Source organism: Porites lutea, chromosome 9 (genome assembly GCF_958299795.1).
Source record: "Porites lutea chromosome 9, jaPorLute2.1, whole genome shotgun sequence".
In the NCBI taxonomy this organism is placed as follows: domain Eukaryota; kingdom Metazoa; phylum Cnidaria; class Anthozoa; order Scleractinia; family Poritidae; genus Porites; species Porites lutea.
Genome location: NC_133209.1, coordinates 2,840,001 through 2,861,462, shown reverse-complemented (window position 1 = coordinate 2,861,462; position 21,462 = coordinate 2,840,001). Strand labels below are relative to the sequence as shown.

The 21,462-nt window shown below is 40.7% G+C and overlaps 2 protein-coding genes and 1 pseudogene across 5 annotated transcripts in view; all 3 read right to left on the bottom strand.

Annotated features, from left to right (window-relative positions):
* Nucleotides 1-2,932, bottom strand: part of LOC140948131 (protein kinase C-binding protein NELL1-like) — a 29,494-nt gene extending 26,562 nt beyond the window's left edge. Inside the window, exons 1-2 of the mRNA XM_073397355.1 lie at nucleotides 2,860-2,932; nucleotides 237-537 (exon numbers count right to left, since the gene is read on the bottom strand). Of these exons, the coding sequence (XP_073253456.1) occupies nucleotides 237-537; nucleotides 2,860-2,932 (374 nt within the window). The remainder of the gene's footprint in view (nucleotides 1-236; nucleotides 538-2,859) is intronic.
* Nucleotides 2,933-5,055: 2,123 nt separating this feature from the next.
* On the bottom strand, nucleotides 5,056-17,306 carry LOC140948104 (uncharacterized). 4 transcript variants are annotated; one of them, XM_073397331.1, is made up of 15 exons: nucleotides 17,078-17,306; nucleotides 16,791-16,983; nucleotides 15,627-15,790; nucleotides 14,387-14,476; nucleotides 13,620-13,715; nucleotides 12,237-12,323; nucleotides 11,619-11,681; nucleotides 10,534-10,653; nucleotides 9,734-9,841; nucleotides 9,331-9,419; nucleotides 8,005-8,032; nucleotides 7,464-7,522; nucleotides 6,897-6,939; nucleotides 6,130-6,417; nucleotides 5,056-5,777 (listed from the first exon to the last, which is right to left on the bottom strand). In XM_073397331.1, exons 3-15 carry the CDS (start codon nucleotides 15,697-15,699, stop codon nucleotides 5,458-5,460), a joined length of 1,464 nt encoding a protein of 487 aa, XP_073253432.1. In that variant the 5' UTR covers nucleotides 15,700-15,790; nucleotides 16,791-16,983; nucleotides 17,078-17,306; the 3' UTR covers nucleotides 5,056-5,457. The 4 variants fall into 4 exon arrangements, with proteins under 4 accessions (XP_073253432.1, XP_073253430.1, XP_073253431.1 ...); XM_073397329.1 differs by having other exon boundaries at nucleotides 9,331-9,425; nucleotides 17,078-17,298; XM_073397330.1 differs by having other exon boundaries at nucleotides 9,331-9,425; nucleotides 16,791-16,932; nucleotides 17,078-17,298.
* Nucleotides 17,307-18,876: 1,570 nt separating this feature from the next.
* Nucleotides 18,877-21,462, bottom strand: part of LOC140948130 (uncharacterized) — a 7,924-nt pseudogene continuing 5,338 nt past the window's right edge.

Below are 21,462 nucleotides of genomic sequence, written 5' to 3'. Positions count from 1 at the left end.
TGTCACGGTAGTTTTTGTAAATTTCTTCATGAACAGCCCAAAGCGATACCAGAATGGGCAAATATAATGACATTCCGCCCCAAACACCCTAAGTGAGGCTAAAATCTGCAATGTGCACCCTAGTGAGACGACGAGCATCCAAGCCCTCACTTTCATATGGGAGTGCCCCCCCCCCCCCCCCCCCCCCCCCTCCGCCGGGAGCTTAAGTATTCACACTTCATTTCAGTTTAACTCACGATATCTTCAGCTTGAAATACAGGTCATTTCCGTCTCCAGAGCTAATTGAGAGGATGGTATTGTCGTTAGGGTTATTTGTATCAAGTTTGACCCATGCAGAGACCCAAAAATCTTGACTGTCGTGAATAAGCGTGTTTGCGTTATTAAAAGCGTTCTGATTTGCACGGAGGTCTTGAGCTTGTGTGGTAAAGTGAAAGGCGCGGCTTTTGCTGTTTTGTCCCTGTGTTGAAGTGACGCCTTGTGGGAGAGGTTTGTCAAGCAGTCCAACTTCCTTGAACATATCAATTTCTTGAACAATACCTGGGAATAAAAGCAGCATTTATAGAAACCTTCACATTCGAGATTTTTTCATTTTACTTTTTTCAACAGAAAAGTTAGCACGGTTATCAGTTTTCATTGAAGGAGGTTAGGCTCTCTCCCGATCGCAAAATGATGAAACTTCCAACGTTTGATGACCTGTTTCCGTTACTTGGACATTTTTACTTAAACATGTATAAGATAAATGACAGCTGGTTCACGCGTGCGCACTACTTAGTACTGAGAAAATAATTGTCCTCGTAGTCTTCCTTTTCTCAGACTCGAAAGGTCTCTTATTATTATGAACTCCAAAACTGCTCCAAGATCGTCATCCCACCAACTTTGCTTTTTCTAAAGGGGCTAGGATACTTCAGCACTTTTCATTCAGTTTGCTGACATACGATTTTAAGGGTTTATGCCTCCCACGTAGACGTGCTTTTGATTCGTCACGCGTTCAACCCCTGCGTGGGAGGATACTATTGGTTGATCTCAATAATTTTCTACGAACGTATGGCTTATGATGCTCGCCAATCTTTGACTTGATTATGTTTATTTTAATGCTTGTAAATTACGAAAACAAGTTTAATTTACCCCTCCCCTCTCTGCGCTTCGACCTTTGCGCCCAAGCTACGTCATATAAAAATCGTGACCTGTCTGCTTTTTTTTAGCCTGCGTAGTAAGCGTTTCCAATCGAGTTATTGCCCGAAAGTTAGAGCGGAAGCGAAAAAAAAAAAACTAGCCTTTTTTCCAAGATGTATCCCATGTAATTATGTAAGAGTACTTTGCGTATACGTACACGCACAGCGCGCGATGACAGCTCCACAAAGCTGGCTCTTTTCCCAGGCTTATACGTACAATCTCGTAACATGCGAGCGTTGCCCATTTTAAGTTTCCTCCGATCCGGGATGTGTAAGAATTGATACTGAGACGATAAGAGAATAAATTTTAAAAGTCTGCGAGAGTGAAATTACTTTTCAGTTTCGGTAGACCTAATGTAAACAGCAATATAATCAGTCTCGCATTTGCCTCTGTCATTAGCCTGACCGGAGTATTAACCCTTTAAACCCTAAGATCAAAATTAAAATTCTCCTTTCTCACCCCTATTCATTGACTATAAAAGTAGCGGGGAGAAGTTAATAAAGTATCAAGTAAATACATCTGGTGTGATCATGTCCTTAATTCTCATGACCACTCTGTTTCACAAAGCATTCTTATGACAAGGAGAAATTTGATGCTGATCACTCTTAGGATTTTAAGGGTTAAGCCCTAAATCTCCTAAGGAGATTTAGACTACTTTGTCACGAAACGAAAGACAAATTCATTCGAAAAACGAATGCCATGACACGCAAAAAGCCCAATCCATAAAATGGCACAATTTTTTATCCAATCAAGCATACAAAGGAATTAGAGGAAATTTCTGTAAATCAACGCAAAAAGGACGAATGATGTAACGTTTCGTTTCGCAGACCAGATTGAAGATCGGATGTTTTAGTATTATATTCCATGCCAAACACTATTTTAAGAAGTTGCAAAGCCACTGTCTAACAATTAAGTACTTGTGACGTATTTTTAAAAAATTGGTGTAAAAAACAGACACCAAAATATCTTTATCGCGCAAAAAATTTAAAGTGAACAAATACGTGCAAATATTTCGGTCTTATAATAACGCAAGCGACTGAGCAGGGAAAATTTGTAGCTCCCGCAGCAAGCGTTCGGTGGAATTTCGATCCGTGGAACTAGGCACGCCATGTAAACTGGTCTAGATTTTATGTGATGTGGTAAAGCGGAGTAAAGCTTAGATTAATCTTTGAAGATAGACACAATGTTTGCTGGGAGTGATAAAACTGTAAGAGCGAGACTCAGAACTAAAGCTGATCACAAGTGAAGTTTGTGGTTGCAAGTTCCATCATTTAATTTAGACACGAACAAAAATAAATCGAAACGCCTTCCTTTGCAAAAAGAAGACCGTTATGAGGAAAATTTTAGCGCAATTCACTTGTAGAATATATTAGTATAATATAAGTATGAACAAACAAGAATCATTGTTGAAACAGTATATGCCTAACAAATAAAGCTAGCTGCGCAATAGCAAATTCATGTCCTCTAAGATCTGCTTTGAAATTCCAAATAGTAATGCAACTCAAATGTTTATCAATCATTAGAAAGTCGCAAAAGTGCGTGTTAAGAGAGGCTTTAATACTGGATGACTTGTTATGTCTGAAATTCAAACAGGATTGGGATTTCAGCGCGCACTAGACAGCTTCGACTACATATCGCGTCACAATCAGCGTAACTTCTTTCGCTTGTGCGTTTCGTTAGACTTACCAATGGTAAATGCTCCATTCGTAAGGAAAACCACCAGAATTGCCTTTAAAATCATGTCCCAAAACCGAAGCATTCTGACACAGGATAAGTGAATGCACACTTCGTATTAATCCTGAACAAAGGTCGAAGAAACGCAGAGCTCTTCTTATCTGTCCGATGAGTCAATATCAGGGTATTTATTTCATCAAAAGCTGAGAAACATGAGACTGCGGGGCACACCCGTGCATTCTTCGTGACGTTAAACATGCACTGACACTTAAAAGAACAAAGAACATAATTTCCGATTTTTGAAGTTTAGTAATGCTTTCACGCATCGTTGGCACCACTATGATTCAGATTAATGCCGTGACGCAATTGAGCAAATACGAAAAAAATTAAAAAATTATAGAAAACAGGAAGAAAAACAAGAAAACAGTTTGCATGAATATCGGTGTTCCAGCTTGTCCTGAAATCAAGCGTTCGGATCCCCGGGGAGTACTCAACAAAATTTTATAGTGGAAGGCTCCGCGCCTACCCCTGAACATACTAGTTTGGAACGCTGAATCTCTTTTAACTGCTGTATAAAATGCACCGTCTTATGAATATGATTAAATCATTAAACCAGAAAGTTAACTTGTCCATTATAGAGCCATAAATTGCGCCTAATAGCCCTTTTAGTTCCTTTCACAGACTGCAGAGATAGATTTCTCTCCCGTTTCAAATACTTAAACTAGTGAAACCCCAACCCTTTCATATACCTTAATGAAAAAGCCGTACCCCTTTCGGGCGGAGCCTCCAATAACATTACTGAGGGTACTATCGTCACAGGAAGTCACGAATCTTCAAGAATGCACTGGCAAAACTCACGGGATGATCACAGTTGAAAATCCCCGGGGGTACTCCCTGTAATGTACACGCGGATGCTGGACCTGGGGTGGGCGGGTTTTTCGCTCGGAGAAAAGGAGAATTGAGATATATAACAGTAAAAGAAAACCATCAGCGTAGGTATCAGTTAAAACATTTTTTAAGTATCCCGAAGAATTTGGCTCCATTTAAGTATTTCAGGAGGTTACACGGGGATAAAAAGTGTAGCCTTTAGTTTTTAACGTAACCAAAACATTTCCTTGGTTTTTCGACGGCCCCTCGAGGCACTGCATTCCCCTCAAAACTTTGTTGAACACCCCCCGGAAAACATTCATTTTTCTGAAGGGTTTCTCTCTTTTGTGATAACAGCAAGGTCCTTTCGCTGTGGATGATGTATTTTATTTTCTAGCGCTGAAATTGCTGAAACTGAAGCTCTGCACGAACGAAAACAGCCCCTTCCTCAAACTTATCACCCCTGGTGGGTGATAATCGCTAAAATCATAACGACATCCAAATCCGTGCTGTTTTAACTAAGACAAACGTTGTTGATCGGAGTCTCGGCTATTTTTGGGAGAACCCCATAACGATTCTACGAATTCATCTTCTACAAAAGTCAATCTGAACCTTTACAAATCGATATTTTTTTGCAGACGTGACGTGTAACGTGTAACGTGCTCTGCATTATAAAATACCACTTCCGTTTCCTGATATTCTGACGTTTGTCATATTTTTAGCCCACAATAGAACGTGCTGAAAACAAAAAGGAAATAAAAGGGTCAGAAACACGATCGGATCGACAAATGACGTGGGAGTAAGAAATTTCTTGACCTGGAAGTGGAGACGTCTTGCGAAATTCTGATAAACAATTTTAAAAGTAACGCCAACAGAAAACAAGAAAGATGAGGTCACTGGCTCGAATAATGTAGACTAGTTGGATAAGCGAGCGAGTGGAATACAGCTCAGAGATACGCTTCGAAATGTTCAAACACTTTTACTGTCCCGGAGGAAAAAATGTTGGGCAATACTTTACACCAGGAATGAAGGAAAAAAAGATAACGCCTGATCTCATCCCATAATACATTAGTCATTTAGCGTTATGTCTTGGACGTCGCGAAACTTCAGGGAACGAGGAACGGGAATTGAAAAATAAGACAAACACAAGAATGGGTAAACAGGTTACCCCTGTGAACTGGGGTAACCTCAAGTTTGGTTTTATCTTTTCCTTTCGCTGTGCTTCTTCCCCGTTCCTCATTTTCAGTTCTCCTTTTTAATAACATCCAGACACCACACCTTAGAAACCCACTGCGTCCTCTCCTGGATTGACGCTAGTACGCATTCACTAAAAGGCAAACGTAAACTTTCAATAAACTTTATTTAGTAAATGAGATAATTGCATACAAGTTGATATAATTCTCGACTGGCGATGAATTAACTTCATGAGTGTTTCCAGGTTTTATAAAAGACTGGCCAAATTGCCAGTATATACATCGGTTATATATATTTTAAAATATAAAAAGCAGTGGAAGAAATGTCATTAATTTTGTTATGCACAATATCGTCTCTCTCAAAATTGTACTTAAATGGATTGCAATATTTGATCATTTTCATCCAACATTTGCATCACAATATAAAAAAAGAAAGTTTATTAGCCACTCCATTACGAAAGAAACGTGACACTAGGAAACAAAGAGGGGTAATCAGTTAAGTACGAGGAGAGAAGATATTTCCAGAAAATTGTTCCTACTCAGAATTCTTTTAGAAATTCGTGTTGTTTGTTTCATCTTGAACCAAAAAGTGGTCCTCCAGCTTTCCGACAATATCGCACCTCTTAAATTTGTCTTCTTTTAGTGTCTTGCAAAAGCTATATACTGTTAGGTCAGGCTTTGACATCACGATAAATTCCAAGACATCGTTTCCGGGTTCCCTGGAATTCTCTAGCGCTCCTATTTGGACCTGTGTCATGCCGTACTCAGCAGCTACTTTCTTAAAGCCTCCTAGCCCAAATTTTATCTTTTGGAGTAGCAGGGCAATTTCATCTCTCGTGTTAATATCCAATTCACGCAAACGTTTGGGTCCTGAAAGAGAAGAGGTGAAAGGCTGGTGTTAAATATAAGAACAGTCAACTCTCCTGATTGCTAACACCCGCGGGTGCAACCTCGTCCCCAGGGCTTTTCCCATTAAAAATGAGTAAAAGCCCTGGGGACGAGGTTGCCGCGGGTGTTCTTCTTTTATGTAGCCATACAACGACGAGGGGACTGGAGCGGAAGTGTGTGCCGAAATGGTCTGTGGGATCGTTACTGGGAAAGCGCCGGTCAGTTATTGGCCAATTATTTTCCCTGTCCCCAGTAAAAGACCCAGATGCCTTCGCGAAAGTTAACGCGTCCCAGTTTCCCTCCCATTTCGGAACATAGACCTCAGTTCACTCACTCATTCCATTTCGAGACTGGGGTATAACATCTAGTGTTGCGCAGATGGACTCTTTGCCTTCATTAAATGAATCCTGATATTTCACGTAGCACGTATAACTGCCAAAATCACGCAGCTCTACTACATCCAGGACAAGAGTCGAGTCATTCTTTCCAGGTATTGCAACGCCGTCCTTACGCCACTGATAAATCACATTTTCCTTCTTTTTGTCAACCTTGCATTTGAACTCTACTCTTGCTCCTTCCTTTTCTGTTTGAGACTTTGGATGCATGGTAATATTTATCGGCTCTGGAAAAAAAAAACGTTTGGGACTCTAGGCATATTTAACTTCTTTCCCTGAACAGTCACAAAAGGACGTGATATGGACAAGCACAAAATATTACATCCAAAAGATCGCTAGGAAAACCATACAATAGAGAGTTTAAAGGGAAACTCTACCCCTAGAGCAAATTGATGTTTTAGTGTACAACCCCCCTCCGAAGACATTTTGAAATATGTGACGTCAAGTAGTCGCCGCTGGCGCAGTAAACAATGGTTGTTTCTAAGCAGTAGAATGTCGTCATAATTATTCAAAATGACGGAACGCAGGCAATCTAACAGTGAAAAGGAGGCGACATTTATGTCCATTTGTTGCCTTTTTCAAAGGAATTGGAATATAGACTTCATCTCTAAGGAAATGTCTCTTTATTGGACAGCACAAAGGGGACTGCGAAAAAAAAACCACATTACATAAAGTTGTAACAGGATCTCCTCGCGCTGAAACCTACCGGCCTCTGTCCCGTTCTGGGGTATTTGGTCAAGCACCTGAAACTGAAGGGTAAATCATCGCCTCAGTTGAAAATATAAGACTAGAAAAGTGTAAAACAGCTTTAATATGGATTAGCACGGTACTCTTACATGCAAATAAGCACATACACTAGTAGAGCCATTTATACGAGGAAAAATAAAACGTGTCCTAAATAAAACGTACAACTTTTATTCGCGTATAAACTGTACATTTCGTACAGAAAGTGGGATGGTACGCACGCGAGCGGCGGGCGGCAAAGCAGGGACTGCTCGTACTCTATAGTTTATAGGTCAAATCTTTTTCGCAATAAGAAACTCCTTAAGTACTGTCAATGAAATTAACTGAGCTCAAACCACACTCAAGAGGCATCATTTTTCAGCCGCGGGCTGTTTGCAACACATTGTTATGAGCATTCTCTTAGCATCAACTTGACTTCTTCACTAAAGAGGTCTAGCATCACGTGAGGATGTGGCTATGAAAGCTCATAATATAGCCTCCTTACTTCTTGAACTAAGTTATCGGCGACATTTTGTTTACAGGGCCTTACCGTATGTTTCTCCGGCCAGCTTCTATTTTTCGACCTCCACTGACGAGAATGGAAATATCCTAAATTAGTTCAAAGAAAAATGAATTAAGAATTCTTCCTCTTTTAACTTGTCATAAGAAAACGAGGTGAAAAATGCGGAAAATGAGTTTACAAGACTGTTAGGCAGTTAGTTGATCTAAATGTTCCTTACTTACTTAAAAGAGCGCCGCGGCTAGTATTCATTCTTTCAATTTGTCCGTACGCTTTTTTAAGCGAGGTCCAAGCAACGCCGGAAGCAATTTACGTTCCTGAGAAACTGCCCACCTACCCCTCCCCTAAGCCAACATTAACACTAACTTCTCACTTAGAGAAAAATGTTGACTTAAGGGAGGCGTAGGTGGGCAGTTTCCCGGAAACCCTAAATTAATCCTCAACGTCTTAAGAGAAGTAGTAGTCCCGTTTTGCCCTCGTTCTTTAGTTTGGAATGCAAATGCTATGATGCACATTCAAGGCGCTCTTTTTTTGCTTAAAATGATTTTGTGCCAACAGTGAGTTTACTTGCCTTCTGATTCATCCAATTGATCTGAATCCTACAAGAAAAACAGAACAGATATCACCTATTTTATGGTAACTCAATAGATATTACTCACCGAAGAAATAACCTCGATAATATTGTACTCATCCTGTTAATTCCAACATGGTAACGGGTCTCGAATATAGATAATTTTACGAACATTTTTGTCTCATCAAACATGAGTTGATCAAAAAAATTTACCACAAACCCCACGTTCAAGAGAACGAAGAAATATTCGCTATTGTTAATACGACTGGTCTAAGATCCTCTCAGAAAGATCCTGCGAGAACGTTTACTCTTGAAAGACTAAGAGGAAAATTTAAGGGCGCGGGTTGCGAGCGACAAAGAAAAAACGAACGAAACCTAGGGCTTCCTGTTATGCGCTCCTATTATTTTCTTCCCTGAGACGAGAACGAACCAATTTAGTGGGTAGAAAGCTTTTCTTTTTCTAGAGTATCAGTTTCACTGGTTAAAATTCCGCTACGCCACCAGATTAGAGAAGACACTTTCGCTCGAATATATAAAGAGTTTACAATGAAAATAGAATTTAGGATAAGACGCTAATACTGCTTCATACAGGCTTATCATGCTTCGCCAACAATTTAAATGAATTTACAGATAGATCCTCCAATCTGAGCGAGCACACCCGAACAGAACTTAAGGGACGACGACAACAACAACGTCAAAAAACAATTGGTTTTATGAGCAAAACAACAGCTCTGCACGTGCATCACGCTTTTTAGTTCATTTCTTTGACGTCTACCGTACGATTACGACGTGAAACCTCCTGCAACGTTTTACGGGGGACGTGAAGTAATATATCAAGCGTGAGACGCAGTAATTCATCACCAGATGAAACAACGAGAAGAGAGTTGAAAAAACGACGCGCGGCGGAGTATTTTTGACGAACTTCGATGTGTTTCATCTGGTGATGAAACACTGTGTCGAATGCTTGATATTACTTCTCAAACAAAATGATTTTAGAAGGAGAAATTAAAGATGCAAAAATGAGCAGTTTTTAAATCTGATTTCCAAACACTCACTAAACATTAATTTCCTTTGTACTTTCATTGTGAATTATTAATAAGTCTGAGAACACGGGACGACGAATTTTCCTTTCTCTTTTTGAACCTGGATAAAGTCCCTAAGAATTCAATTCCAGGAGAAACTGCCGACATTTGACAAATTTAAAGGGTCCAGTAGACGTAACAAAGTCAGTTAAAGAACGCAAAATCATTTTTTAGCGACGTCTTCACTGCTGTCGTCGTCGTCTTTGCTCAGTTAAGTTGCCTGTTAATAGCTATGTGACCGTACCTTAAATTCGTCCGGGAAATAGTACATAACTGGAAGGCCTGGCAAGCTTTTTAAGGAACCTTTGGCTCTGCTATGAGGAAAGGCGATTCCTGAAACTTTGAAGGTACATTGTTAGAAGCGCAATAAAGGTTGGACATAAATATAGTTGTTAAAAGAAAGAAAGCCATTATCATTGATTGATAATTAAAGCATAGCTAGCCATGATCAAGACAAAAACGTCAGCTATTTCTGGGCTGAATGAGGACAGTAGGTAACGATGACGACAGATATGAGAAGGATCCGAATGGAGACCTTTTTTCTCAATAATGAACGCACCTTATTGTAAACTTTTGACAACAAAAATACTCGGCTTATTCCAGTCTGTTGGGTTTTCACTTTGTAAAAGTTAAGCCTTCAGTCTTACCAATGTTTGCCCCAAAGCTGACTACAGACACTTCTCCAGAGCTACCCTTTCGCCTGGAAGGACGTCTTTCCGCTCCAGACTCGGTGAAAAGTTCAGTGTTTGACACATCTGCATCGAATAATGTAAGAAACGTATTACAGTCATGCTTTTATATTCAGTTAGTTTGGTACACGTTGATCGCTAACAGCTTGTTCATTGGTAACAGACATCATGCCCGAAGCCTGCGAACCGGCAGACGTATTATTGGTCGTCCCTTCTCTTTACGTTTCATGTGAAGAGAAGCGACGACCGGAAATAAGTCTGCGCTCGCAGGCTATCACCCCCGCTAGTTCTGCTGAGTTTTTGCAATTTTTGGGGGAGTTGGCCTGTTCCAGGCTCTTGGTCAGTGTAGATGAGCGAGAAAAACGGGCGAGCGGGCGAAAAAAACACTGGGAAGAGCGAAGGGGAGAGCCTGTGGGCATCTTGACAAACATCACAGTCCATCAACTACCCTGCCCACTTCCAGAAAAACCGTTTTTCGTGTCAAAATGCACGGAGTCGGAGGGACAGAGAGACTTCTTATAGCGTCCCGATCCATCCCCATGTCATAATTTGGGTGGGTACCGGGTCGATTCTTTTTGTTCATCCGGGGGGACGGGCAGGGATGGTTGATATTGGAAGAGGGGAGGGGTACTGGTATCTTATCTCTTGAGGCTGGCATATCATGACGTCATAATGATTATCATTTTGATACGATTCCCCGCCCTTTTAACATTCAACACTAAAAGCATGCGACGTAAGTATCAGAGGTATAAAAACACCTTTGTCCTTAGTTTTCGCTTCCGGTGCGACTAAAGCAGGTTGGTCTGTCGTCGCTTGCTGCGGCAGGGCTTGCATCTTCTTCTTCCCCTTTCTGGATTTCTTGGTCGAACCAAAGATACCTGAAGAGAAGAAATAAATTCTAATTTAATTTCAACCAAATGTTTCGGAGATCGGGAGACACAAGCATTTAAGGTCTGGGTTAACAGCTTATCCCGAAAGTATAAATATAATCATGTGAGACAGGATAGAAGCATCTTTGATTTGCGTCCGTTGAATTATCGTCCTAGGTCGCTACAAGTTACATGCGGACCAAGTCCGGTTGGTTAAGTCCTTTGCGCTGCTCAATTTGCTTTCTTTCATACATTCTCACAAGTAAACAAAAAATTTTATCATAAAATCTTATCGTGGTTTAATGTGTCCCACAATACTCTTTTTAATCTTTCCCCTGAGCAAATTCTGATGCAGAAATATATCCCTGCTCCTATAAATAATAACCTCAGACGCCAACTAGATCTACTAATACTGTTTATTAAAAAGTATGTATATAGTTTGTAAAATTAATGTGGTGCGCCTTAAACTTTACTGGAAAATAGAAAGATTAACTTGAAGTAATTATTATTTCTCTTAGCCTTCTCACATGTAATTAACTAATAAGTAAGTTAATAATGTAAATTGTACCGTTTACGTTTTTTGTTCTCTTTCCCTTTTAGTGTGTTTCTGTATTTTTTGTATTTCAATGTCATTATTGTAAATTATAAAAAATAAATAATAAATAAATAAAACATCACATGGTATTAGCCTGTGTTGTACAGCCACCCCCCCCCCCCCCCCGCCCCTCCTCCTCCGATATGTGACACTCCACTTTAGAGATCGGCGCGACGAGGTTTTGATCCGTTACAGATGAGAAATCGCGCCGAAATCATCTTTCTTATGTGCGAACAGAAGCCCGATCCAGATACGGTTTTCCAGTGCCGTTGCAAAAGCTATCTGTTATAGTGTGGACGTGGCCTAAGACTCTCTATTTAGTGCACGAACCACTTGAGCCAGGGTAGTCAACTAAAAGCAGCTGTAACGTGTAACCTACATTTCACCCTCTTAAAAAGTGGACGTCTAGTGTTGTCCGCATCTCTTTCATGATCACTTGAAACTGTAATAAAAAATGAACCAAAACGGAAACTTACAATATTAGTTGGGTATTTAAGGTTAAGTGGGGCTGTCGGCTGTTTTGACTTGTGCAGTTTCGAAATAATAAAGTAGTGAGATCTCGTTGAAATTAAAGTTAAAATGGATTGTAGGGTTTGGCGTTTTGTTTTCCAGACTTAACGCTATTACAGTCTAAATGGGGATGAACATTTATCGTATTATTGACGGAGTGAGCTTGTATGTTTCCGAAGGGTTTGTAGGACACTTCAGTTGTCTGCCAGTTAATAGAGATTGTGCAGAGATAAGTATCACGAACATTGGATGCCATTTCGGACACGAAAGCGGAGCGAGAAGTCTCAGAACTTAGGGTATTTTGGAGTGAAGTGTTTAAAATTTGTCTGGCATGAAAATGTCTATAGAAGGAATCTAATACAGTTACGATAGTTAATCAATTTAAAGGATGTTGCTCTAAATGGAGCTTTATCTATTACAATCTATATATTGTGTATTGATATTATGCTTTAAAAGCCCTGTATGAGCCCAGTAGTTACAAACGTACCTCTAAGTTCTTCTAAGAATGGGTCCCCTTTATCATGATTCTCCGCCAACGCTCGCCTCAGTTCCATTTTATTTTCTTCCAATGAAGCTTCGATTTTAAAAGAAACAGAGAGTGTTTTGGAACATATATTCATAATTGTTCTTACCGAAATCCCTTTTTTAATCGCATGAACAAGTACATTATGACAGCTACATATTTAATATAATTATGGGGAATGTTTCAAGGACTTTCTTGAACCTAAGGCCCGGTTCAAACGTCGAATTTCACATGTGCCGAATTTAACTCCTATTTTAGTCGAATAACGTACAGTCCAAGCACCCGTAAGCGATCATCTCGGAAATTTGAAAAAGTGGTCGTAACTAGAGCTGGTCGCTTACGAGAATGAGCTCTCATAAGCGACCGCATTGTAAAACAATAGAGGGTGGTCGCTTGCGAGAGCTTCAGTCAGAAACTCATTGACAATTCATGAAGAAAAAACTAAAGAAATTTATGGTTAATGAGTGTCTTTATATCTGATTATAGACGCTGCTACACTTTACGTCCAATTTTTCTAGACCATCAGCGCAGTGTGCAGTTTCAATGAAGTGTTGATTTATGTGAATAAGACTCTGAGTGGTTACTAGGTGGTCGCTTACCAGAGCTTCAAAAAAAAGAAAAGTCCAGAAAAGTGGATGCAAAAAAGTGGTTGCGGTCGCTTACGAGAGCTTTTCATTACCGAAAGTTTAAGTCACAGTTCCAACCGTCGTAACTAGAGCTGGTCGCTTACGAAAGTGGTCGCAAGGAAAGCTTTGACTGTAACTAAATTTGGCAGTTGATTAAAACAATGAATAATATAGTAAATAAAAATAATGGTCCGTTTGTTGTAAATATTCCCAGTCTCTAAAACAAATTGTTATCCAATATGGATAATAGTGTCTATGATTATTGCATCATAGGTGAAATGCGACGTCTGAATTAAATGTCGAACCTAAGGCCTGGTTCAGACGCCGTACTTTTCATGTGCCGAACCTAATTGAATAAGTTCGTCTTTGGAGCGACACTGGCGCGACATCTGATTCAGACGGCGCACCGCGTGTCGAACCTAAGTTAAGTTCGACAAAAGTTCGACAGACTCTGTCGAACTTTACGCTTTTGCCGCACCAAACTAAAACTGCCGTACCAAATTGATTCAGACGCCGCTCTTTTGCCGTACTTAATTCATCAGTTAGGTTCGGCACATGAGTGGAGCGGCGTCTGAACCGGGCCTAAGGGCCTAATCGGCAGTTGTAAAATTCGACGTTTGAACTGGGCCTAAAGAGGTTTATCTTGCCTCACGTTAGGCAGTTCCAAAAAGACAGCAATTTTTAAAATACTGACTTAGGAAGGCATGCGTCTTACATGTACCTCTAAGCTCCTTCAGCTCCTTGAGTTCTTTCATAGTAGACTGCGTTAGATTCTGGAATTCTCTCCTCAGCTCCTCCATATTCTTCTCTACCTCCGCTACAAAATGACGAGAAATTAAAAAAAAAAAATGGACGATAAACTATTAGTGACAGAAGCCGACGGATGAATTCCAATTGAAAATTAATGGTCTTAAATGTATGGCAGGAGTGGGTAATTTTGAAGCTGCATGAATTTATTGTGTTGACATTTCCCTTCTTCTTTAGTTAATTTTCCCTTGCTTGAATATTATTTTGCACTTTACACCCCCCATAACTTTTCTAATGGTCCGTCCCTTAGTCGTTGAGCAGTTAAATTTTGGCAAGCACTGATCATAATCGATCCAGAAAATAGAATACAAGGCAGAGGCTTCTTTTGTGAAAGATATGACAGGGTTGTTGTTTAACCGCAGCCCGGGCCGGTCTGCCGAGCGGGAAGCGCTGGTTCAAACCCTGGCCGCACAAACACTCAGTGTCTTTGAATAAAAGGGAAGAAAGTGCAGCCTTAGTAAAGACATTCTTCAAACGGTCAGACTTTACAGTCTTCTCGGATAAGAACAATAAACCGTAAGCCCCGTCTCACAACCCTATATAAATATAAATTCTGTAGGACGTTAAAGAACCCAGACACTGTTCGTAAATAGCAGGGGTATGGCGGTCTTTCTCTCATGGGGGAGAGGGGCTGTTGAGTGCCCGCAGTAACATTGGCGCACCTAAGTAAAGTGAACTAACCTTGAAATTCTCTCATTTTTTCCAATAATTTCCTTGTGGCTTCTTTGCAGGCATAGAGTTCTTCTTTCAAGTCTGATTCGTCTTCATCAGCTGCAAAAAATTGGATTTTAAAAGCAAGCAATTAAAACAAGTGCATCTGTCTGAGTACGAGATACGACTCCACAATCAACGTCGAAAAGAAGCGGCCGCTTTTTGAAGTGTAGTTGCTTTGGTTTAATTTACTCCTACACAACGAACACTATGGCATAAGGAATAGAGTGGTTTTCGTTTGAGTGTCGTAAAACCAAAACCAAAGTAATTACTCTGGCCAATCACATAGGACACAGACAATACATTGAACCAATCAAAACTCGAAGTAATTACATGTGGCTGACGCAAAGCGCGGGAAAATGCATGCGAGCGCGTCACAATTGGCTTTGGTTTTACTTCTGATTGGATGAAAAGGTGGCGCGAATCTTTTAAGCCAATCGCATCGTGTAGAAAGTGCAAAACCAATTACTTTTCGACACTCAAATGAAAACCGCTCTAATATTCTCCGCGCCAGGTTTAGTTGGAGGCTTCAGCAAACAAGATAGCGAAGGCAGCGAAAAAGTTACCTTAAAAGCAAATTCGAGCTGTTTCCAGCTTCATCCGTATTATTTTACCTCGTTCAAAGCTTTGTCAAATGGGATCATAACGTGATTCGCACCCTTACTATAACAATCGATTTCCCTAGTCCTTAGGCACTTCCTACTGCTCGTAATTTGGGTTATACCCCTCACGTGAAAACGGGATAGTTACTTGAGGGTTCCCAATACGGTTCTTCAATCCCGTAATCCCGACTCAAAATTTCATGCAACCCCGTAATCCCGACGGTTATTTATGGCATCCCACTTCCCGTGCATACATTCAATCCCGAATCTCGCCCCGATTTTCCTTCACAATCCCGAATCCTGAGCTTCAAATAAGGGCAATCCAAGATCGCCAAAAATCGGGGAATGGGAACCCTATTAGTAAGTTGGAATAAAAATAGACAGCAGCAAAAGCCCTACCAACTCTAGTTATTCCAAGGCCAAAAGAGACAGTTTTAAAAGAGAGATCTAGAAATTACTCATCGTTGTTCTAAGTAAACTCCAGGGTTAAACCTTGTAGAAAATAGAGCCGGTACAACTTTGAAAGACGCGAATTTCAATGCCGGTCTATCATTCGTCTGAAATAGATGCTACCATTTAGTTATAACGACTCTTATACTCCGTTTTACCTTTAGGAGTCAGTCTCAAGCTACAATATCCATTTGGTAAATGGGATTCTTTCACGTCAGGAATTCCAGTCATGGTTATAGAAAGGAGGGTGTGGAACGGACCAGCAGCAATTGCGAAATTGTCAGAACGGCTTAACTGTCCAGCAGGCAATCAGTGGTCATTTCTGAATGAAAGAAAAAGCAGTTGTCTGTCAGTACAATACCGTGTATAGTGCGGATATCTCTGCTTTGTAGTGGACAATTCAGTGTTTTTGTTCCATGAGTGGTTTTCGTAATAAGGACATTTGGCGGTGACAGCATGGTGGCGAAACTACAAGATTTTAATCGGGAGACCTCAAATACAAGGTCTCCGGGGCGCTATGAAATCGTTCCTCCCCCCCCCCCCCCCCACCCCACCTCCGCACCCCTGGGAGAGCTTGCTCGCAGGCTATTACCTTGTCTGATTGGGTGCACTAGATCTGTCAAGTCTTGGCGCCATCTATGACGTCACTCGAAATATAAAAACAGTGACGAAACAATTTCAAAAAGAGAACATCCTTTTTTTCGGGGAAATATGATAAAGTCGTGAAAGAATGAAAGACCCCATGAGAGGGAGATATATGATAGGCAACGTCCTTCATCTTCAACGAAGTAGTTGTGAGATAATGGAGAAGGCCCGAACAAAGAAGCATTGTCTGTGTTCCTCACCGCCACTTCTTGCGTAACAAGATCAATTTACGAATATTGGGTTCCTTTTAGTTGTACATTTACAACTGAAATGTTTCGGGCGCATTCTAACAACAGATTTTAAATCAATTACTCTGATTGCAGTTTTACGTAGATAGAGATCTAGAGGACTATCTCTGATTTTAAACGGCCGACACAATATTGCCTTAATATAAATAAAGAGTTTCAGCTGGCAGTTTCGGGATGTTTTTAATAACGTCATCCGTGACTGATGGATGGTTCAGTCGAGTTTTCAAACATTCCAGGGACCGTATTAAATAATCCCTTTGAAATATGCCAAATCCATGCATAAAATACGTTTATTTACATGGAAAAACAAATCGTCGGATAAGGTTCTAAAAGCATCTTTAGTGTCGTCAATGAACTCTGGAAGCTGATTGCTTTAAGAAATGTAGGACTGAATTTTACTATAAATTGAATATACATGTATTAACTTACTGTTTTAATGCATTGTTGTCGTTCTGTCAAGGACTGTTTGCTTTCTGTAACTCTTTAAGCCTGAAGCGATGGATTGTATTATGCTATTGACCGTAGTTGTCATTCAGGGTCTTCTTCCGTGCTTCCAAGGACTGACCTTCAGCTGAAAGAATCAGAAGATCGAATATGTACTACCGCCGTGTGTAGATATGCACTAGAAGAAAACATGATATCAAAACATACTAAGTACACGCTTGAACAAAGCCACATACACTGATTAAAATGCTAACGATCAACGTAACTTGTACCTGATATGTGTATGTAATCACAATAATTAGGAATCAACATAGTATTCACACTTGCATACTGGCCGCTTTCCGTCTTCCTGCTTCACTAGCTTCTAAAACAGGAAGTTACGTTGTCTTGAAAATATTTCCAGTCACGCAACACGTGCAAGCTGATAAAGAGGCATCTGCCGCATCTCCAGCCGGTCGCAGGCTCAGATTGTCTTGCAACTTGTCCGTACAATTCGGCAACGATCAAACGACACGATACTATAATCATGAATCTTGAAGAGACTATCGGCACCTAATCTTTGAGTTGTCGGAACCAAAAATTCTCGTGCGCTTATTATGGGCTTCTGGTTATTATCAAATGATAAGGACTGGTTGGGTCAACTTGCATAAGCGTTTCTGGGACAACAGACAGGTGTTGCAGACACCACTCCTGATCCCCCCTGGTTCCCCTCTCCCAAGCACCGCACCCCCCCCCCCCACACACACACACACTTGCTCAAAATATAATCAAGATACTGCCTAGAGTCCCCAAAATGTCAGTTTTCCCCCATCAATTCTAAACAACGTTTCGAATATATGAAATATACTTGCGCTTATGATTCTTATATCAAGGCAGCTAAAGGAATATTTTACTTTCATTTGCAACACAACATAAACCGCCAAGACTAAGGCTATGTTCACGATCCTTCACCCACATCGAACATCGTAACGGAGCAGTTGGCTGAGAGGGTTTGATGAACTAAATCGCAGTCCACACTCCTGAATATTTTCTTCAGTCTCAGTGGATTCCAGTCCTCACTCCTACTCATTCACTGCGCTAGGGTTTTTACCCCAGCAGGGATTTCGCTAGCCTGCAAAGCGCAGACGTATTCGGAGGGAGAGAAGCGACGACCGGAAATACGTCTGCGCTTCGCAGGCTAGGATTTCGCCCAGAAGGCGGAATACCGAACAGGCATCCTAGTAACTCGCGCGTATATAAAGGAAATTACTCACAGTGAAAATATGATATATCGATTTGTTTGACAGGGGCCGCGCGGAATCGTTGGGTGAAGATGACGTTTCAACCCTGAACAATGCTGCACGCCCGCAAGTAAGAAATGGTTAGGATGACGTAAAACAGAAAATCAAGTTCCCAAAGGGACCGCTTGGGTTGATTTTGTGACAGTCATTGTAAAGACATAGTTCGATACTCTTATGCGTTTCATGTGTGTTCACTGACATTTTCTCGAGCAGCTGTTTAAAAGTATTGAAGCAAAACTGAAATTTTCCCATTTCTTTGTCTCATTTTACTGTCTTAAACAAGCATAAAAAACTCACAGACCACGAAAGAGAAAATCTTATGTTTGACCGAAAAGTTGGACCGAAAGTCGATAAGCGTGGACGAAAGTTGTAAATGACGTATAACTAGCTGTGTATAAGCACTTGGAGGATTTGCCAAACACTAGCTTATCGTTCACAGATCTTTGATGGGAAACGATTTAAATTTGTCAGACAGAAATTTCTTCAGGGGCCGTGAATCCTTAGATTCAAGGACGATGACGGCGACTATGAGAGCGAGATTTGAATTAAAGTTTTTTTTTCGCATATTACGGAAGCCGAAAAGGGACAATCGAAAAATATTTTGCAAATCCCAAAAAATATTTCAAATCAAAATATTTTTTTCAAAATCACTGTCGAAAAGTTTGACAAATCTAAAAAAATATTGCAAATCGTAAGAAAATTAGTGGATCCAGAAATAACTTTCTCAATAATCCGAAAATATTTTGCAAATCCATAAAAATTATTTCAAATCGCAATGTTTGTACAAATCATTATTGAGGAGTCTGGCAAATCTAAAAAAAAACATTGCAAATACTAAGAAACTTATTGGATCCGCAAATAACTTTTTATAAAACTCTAAAATAGTTTACAGTCCAAGAATCGTCATGAAATCCACAAAAATATTTTGGAAATCGAAAAAAAACGTTTTGTCACGTGCCATCGACATGCCACTTTGCGTTGGGTCTGGATCCAACTCTCGTAAAATTTTCATGACCGTGTCTCGAGGAACAGTAACATGGTAGGTCGTTCTTAGCTTGTTCCACATTCCACGATATCCAACAAGAAGTGATAAAAGGCCCTCAATTTCTCGTTTAATTATTTCCCGAACAGTGTGTTCTGAATAAAGGTGGTTTCTTCTTCGTAACCCATAATGACGTAGCCTTCTCTTCAAAGTCCTCACGTTCATTGAAATCCCATGGTATTCTGCCAGAAAGTGAACAATGGTCTCATAACAAAATCCCCTTTTAAAATAATGTTCTATAGCCAACGGCTCTCGCCTTCCGTGCTGGACAACACACTTTCCTGTTCACGCCTTTTTAGTGTTCCACACCAACGGCAGATTGTTTCATTGTTCCCAAATTCTCTTCCACATTTATGACAGAACATTGTACTCGATGTTTCTAACCTCTTTCTTTCGCCATTTTGGATGCGGGAAATGGCGGAAAAACGCCGGTATGACGCTGGCTGACTGCTGGCACAAGTAGCACTTGACAAAACTTTTTGCTCGATTGCCAAAATATTTTTTTGGATTTCACGACGATTCTTGGACAGTAAACTATTTTAGAGTTTTATATAAAGTTATTTGCGGATCCAATAAGTCTCTTAGGATTTGCAATGTTTTTTTTAGATTTGCCAGACTCTTCAATAATGACTGTACAAAAAATGCGATTTGAAATAATTTTTATGGATTTGCAAAATATTTTCGGATTATTCAGAAAGTTATTTCTGGATCCACTAATTTTCTTAGGATTTGCAATAGTTTTTTAGATTTGTCAAACTTTTCGACAGTGATTTGAAAAAAATATTTCGATTTGAACAGGAGCGCATCAAATTTGATGGGCTCCTGATTTGAAATATTTTTTGGGATTTGCAAAATATTTATGGATTGTCCTTTTTCGGCTTCCGTAGGCATATTCTCAGAAAATAGACACCCCGGAAGTAGACTACGAGTAGTCCCCCATTTTTCCTCAGGGATAGTAGAGCGAGCGAAACGCGAGCGGGCGTGAAAATCACCCCACGCGAGAAAAGGCGACACGCGGCGTGTCGCCTTTTCTCGCGTGGGGTGACTCAAATTACTCACACTCGGGGTGGGAGACAGTCTCTTGTTCCCGTTGACACAATAGGAAAACAACGGGAGCAAGAGACTGTCTCCCACCCCGAGTGTGAGTAATTTGAGTCTCAGGCCGTGTCGCTATCTGTCAACGGTAACGCGGAGTTCAGGCCGAGCCTCAGTCGATGGCTTCAGACGGGAAAGGTTGCAGAGATTTGCGACCTTTGATTCGCTCTCGGTGCAAAGGAGTCTTGAAGCAAGATAAAGAATGGAAAGAAGAACTATCGGGTGTTACCTAGGCGGAATTTGGAGGCGATTGGAGCAGTTGGAGCGAATTTACGGCCGTTTTCCTTCGGTGGATCAGTCGAGCCGCTTTGCTGGAGTGGCCAACATTGATAAACCTTTATATAGAGAGAAAACCGTTGACATAAAAACCCATAAAACGGTCATAAATCGACCCGTGGACGTCCCCGTGGACCACACAGGAGAGACGTAACACACATTTTAAGTAAGGTAAGCTGTTTTTTATTGAAATCCTTTGATTTTCGTAGGTTAGAGAAACGAAAGGTTTTTTTTCCCATACAAATACTTATATTTTGAATGTTACGCAACAATGCCGATGCTCGCCGATGCTCATATTTCGAGCTTGGGCTACCTGTGGTACTTCTGGTTCCCTTTTCAATCTTTTGATTTGGCTCTTCATGCGTGACAAACTGTTTGCATAATTACTGGGAAGGGGGTTGTGACTCTCTTTCCAAGGCAACTTGACCGAATACCTCCCCTCAATAAAACTGATATCGCTCTCAAACAATTCGTGCACCTCATCACTCGCTTTAATTCCTAAACTCTCCAAGTCCCATAACTTACCGACCGCCCCTTCTAAACTATCTCCAACGGTCGCCACACCCTCATGCGCCACGAAATTTACAGTCACTTCTTGTCGCTCGCTATCTGATTTTTTCTTTTTCAGGGGGCCCGACAACACCCATCCAAGCTCAGTCTCTACGGCTACCGGTTCTTCTGGCTCCCCCCGTATTGTCCGCCCCTTTTGAAACTCCCACAGGTAATCTGATCCTATTAACAAATCTATTTCGAGCTCTTCTTTAGTTTGGCAAACATCTGAAAACCACAGATCACGAAAATGAGGATAATCGTTCTTGACGACCTCTACGTGCTCGTTGCTTAGGTGAGATATTTCCGGCACAACATAAGCTTCAAGCTTAAGTGAACGGTCGGCCTGTAGAGGCATTACGTCAAACTGGACGACTTCCCTCAAACCCGATTCCTTAACTGTTTGTCCGAATGT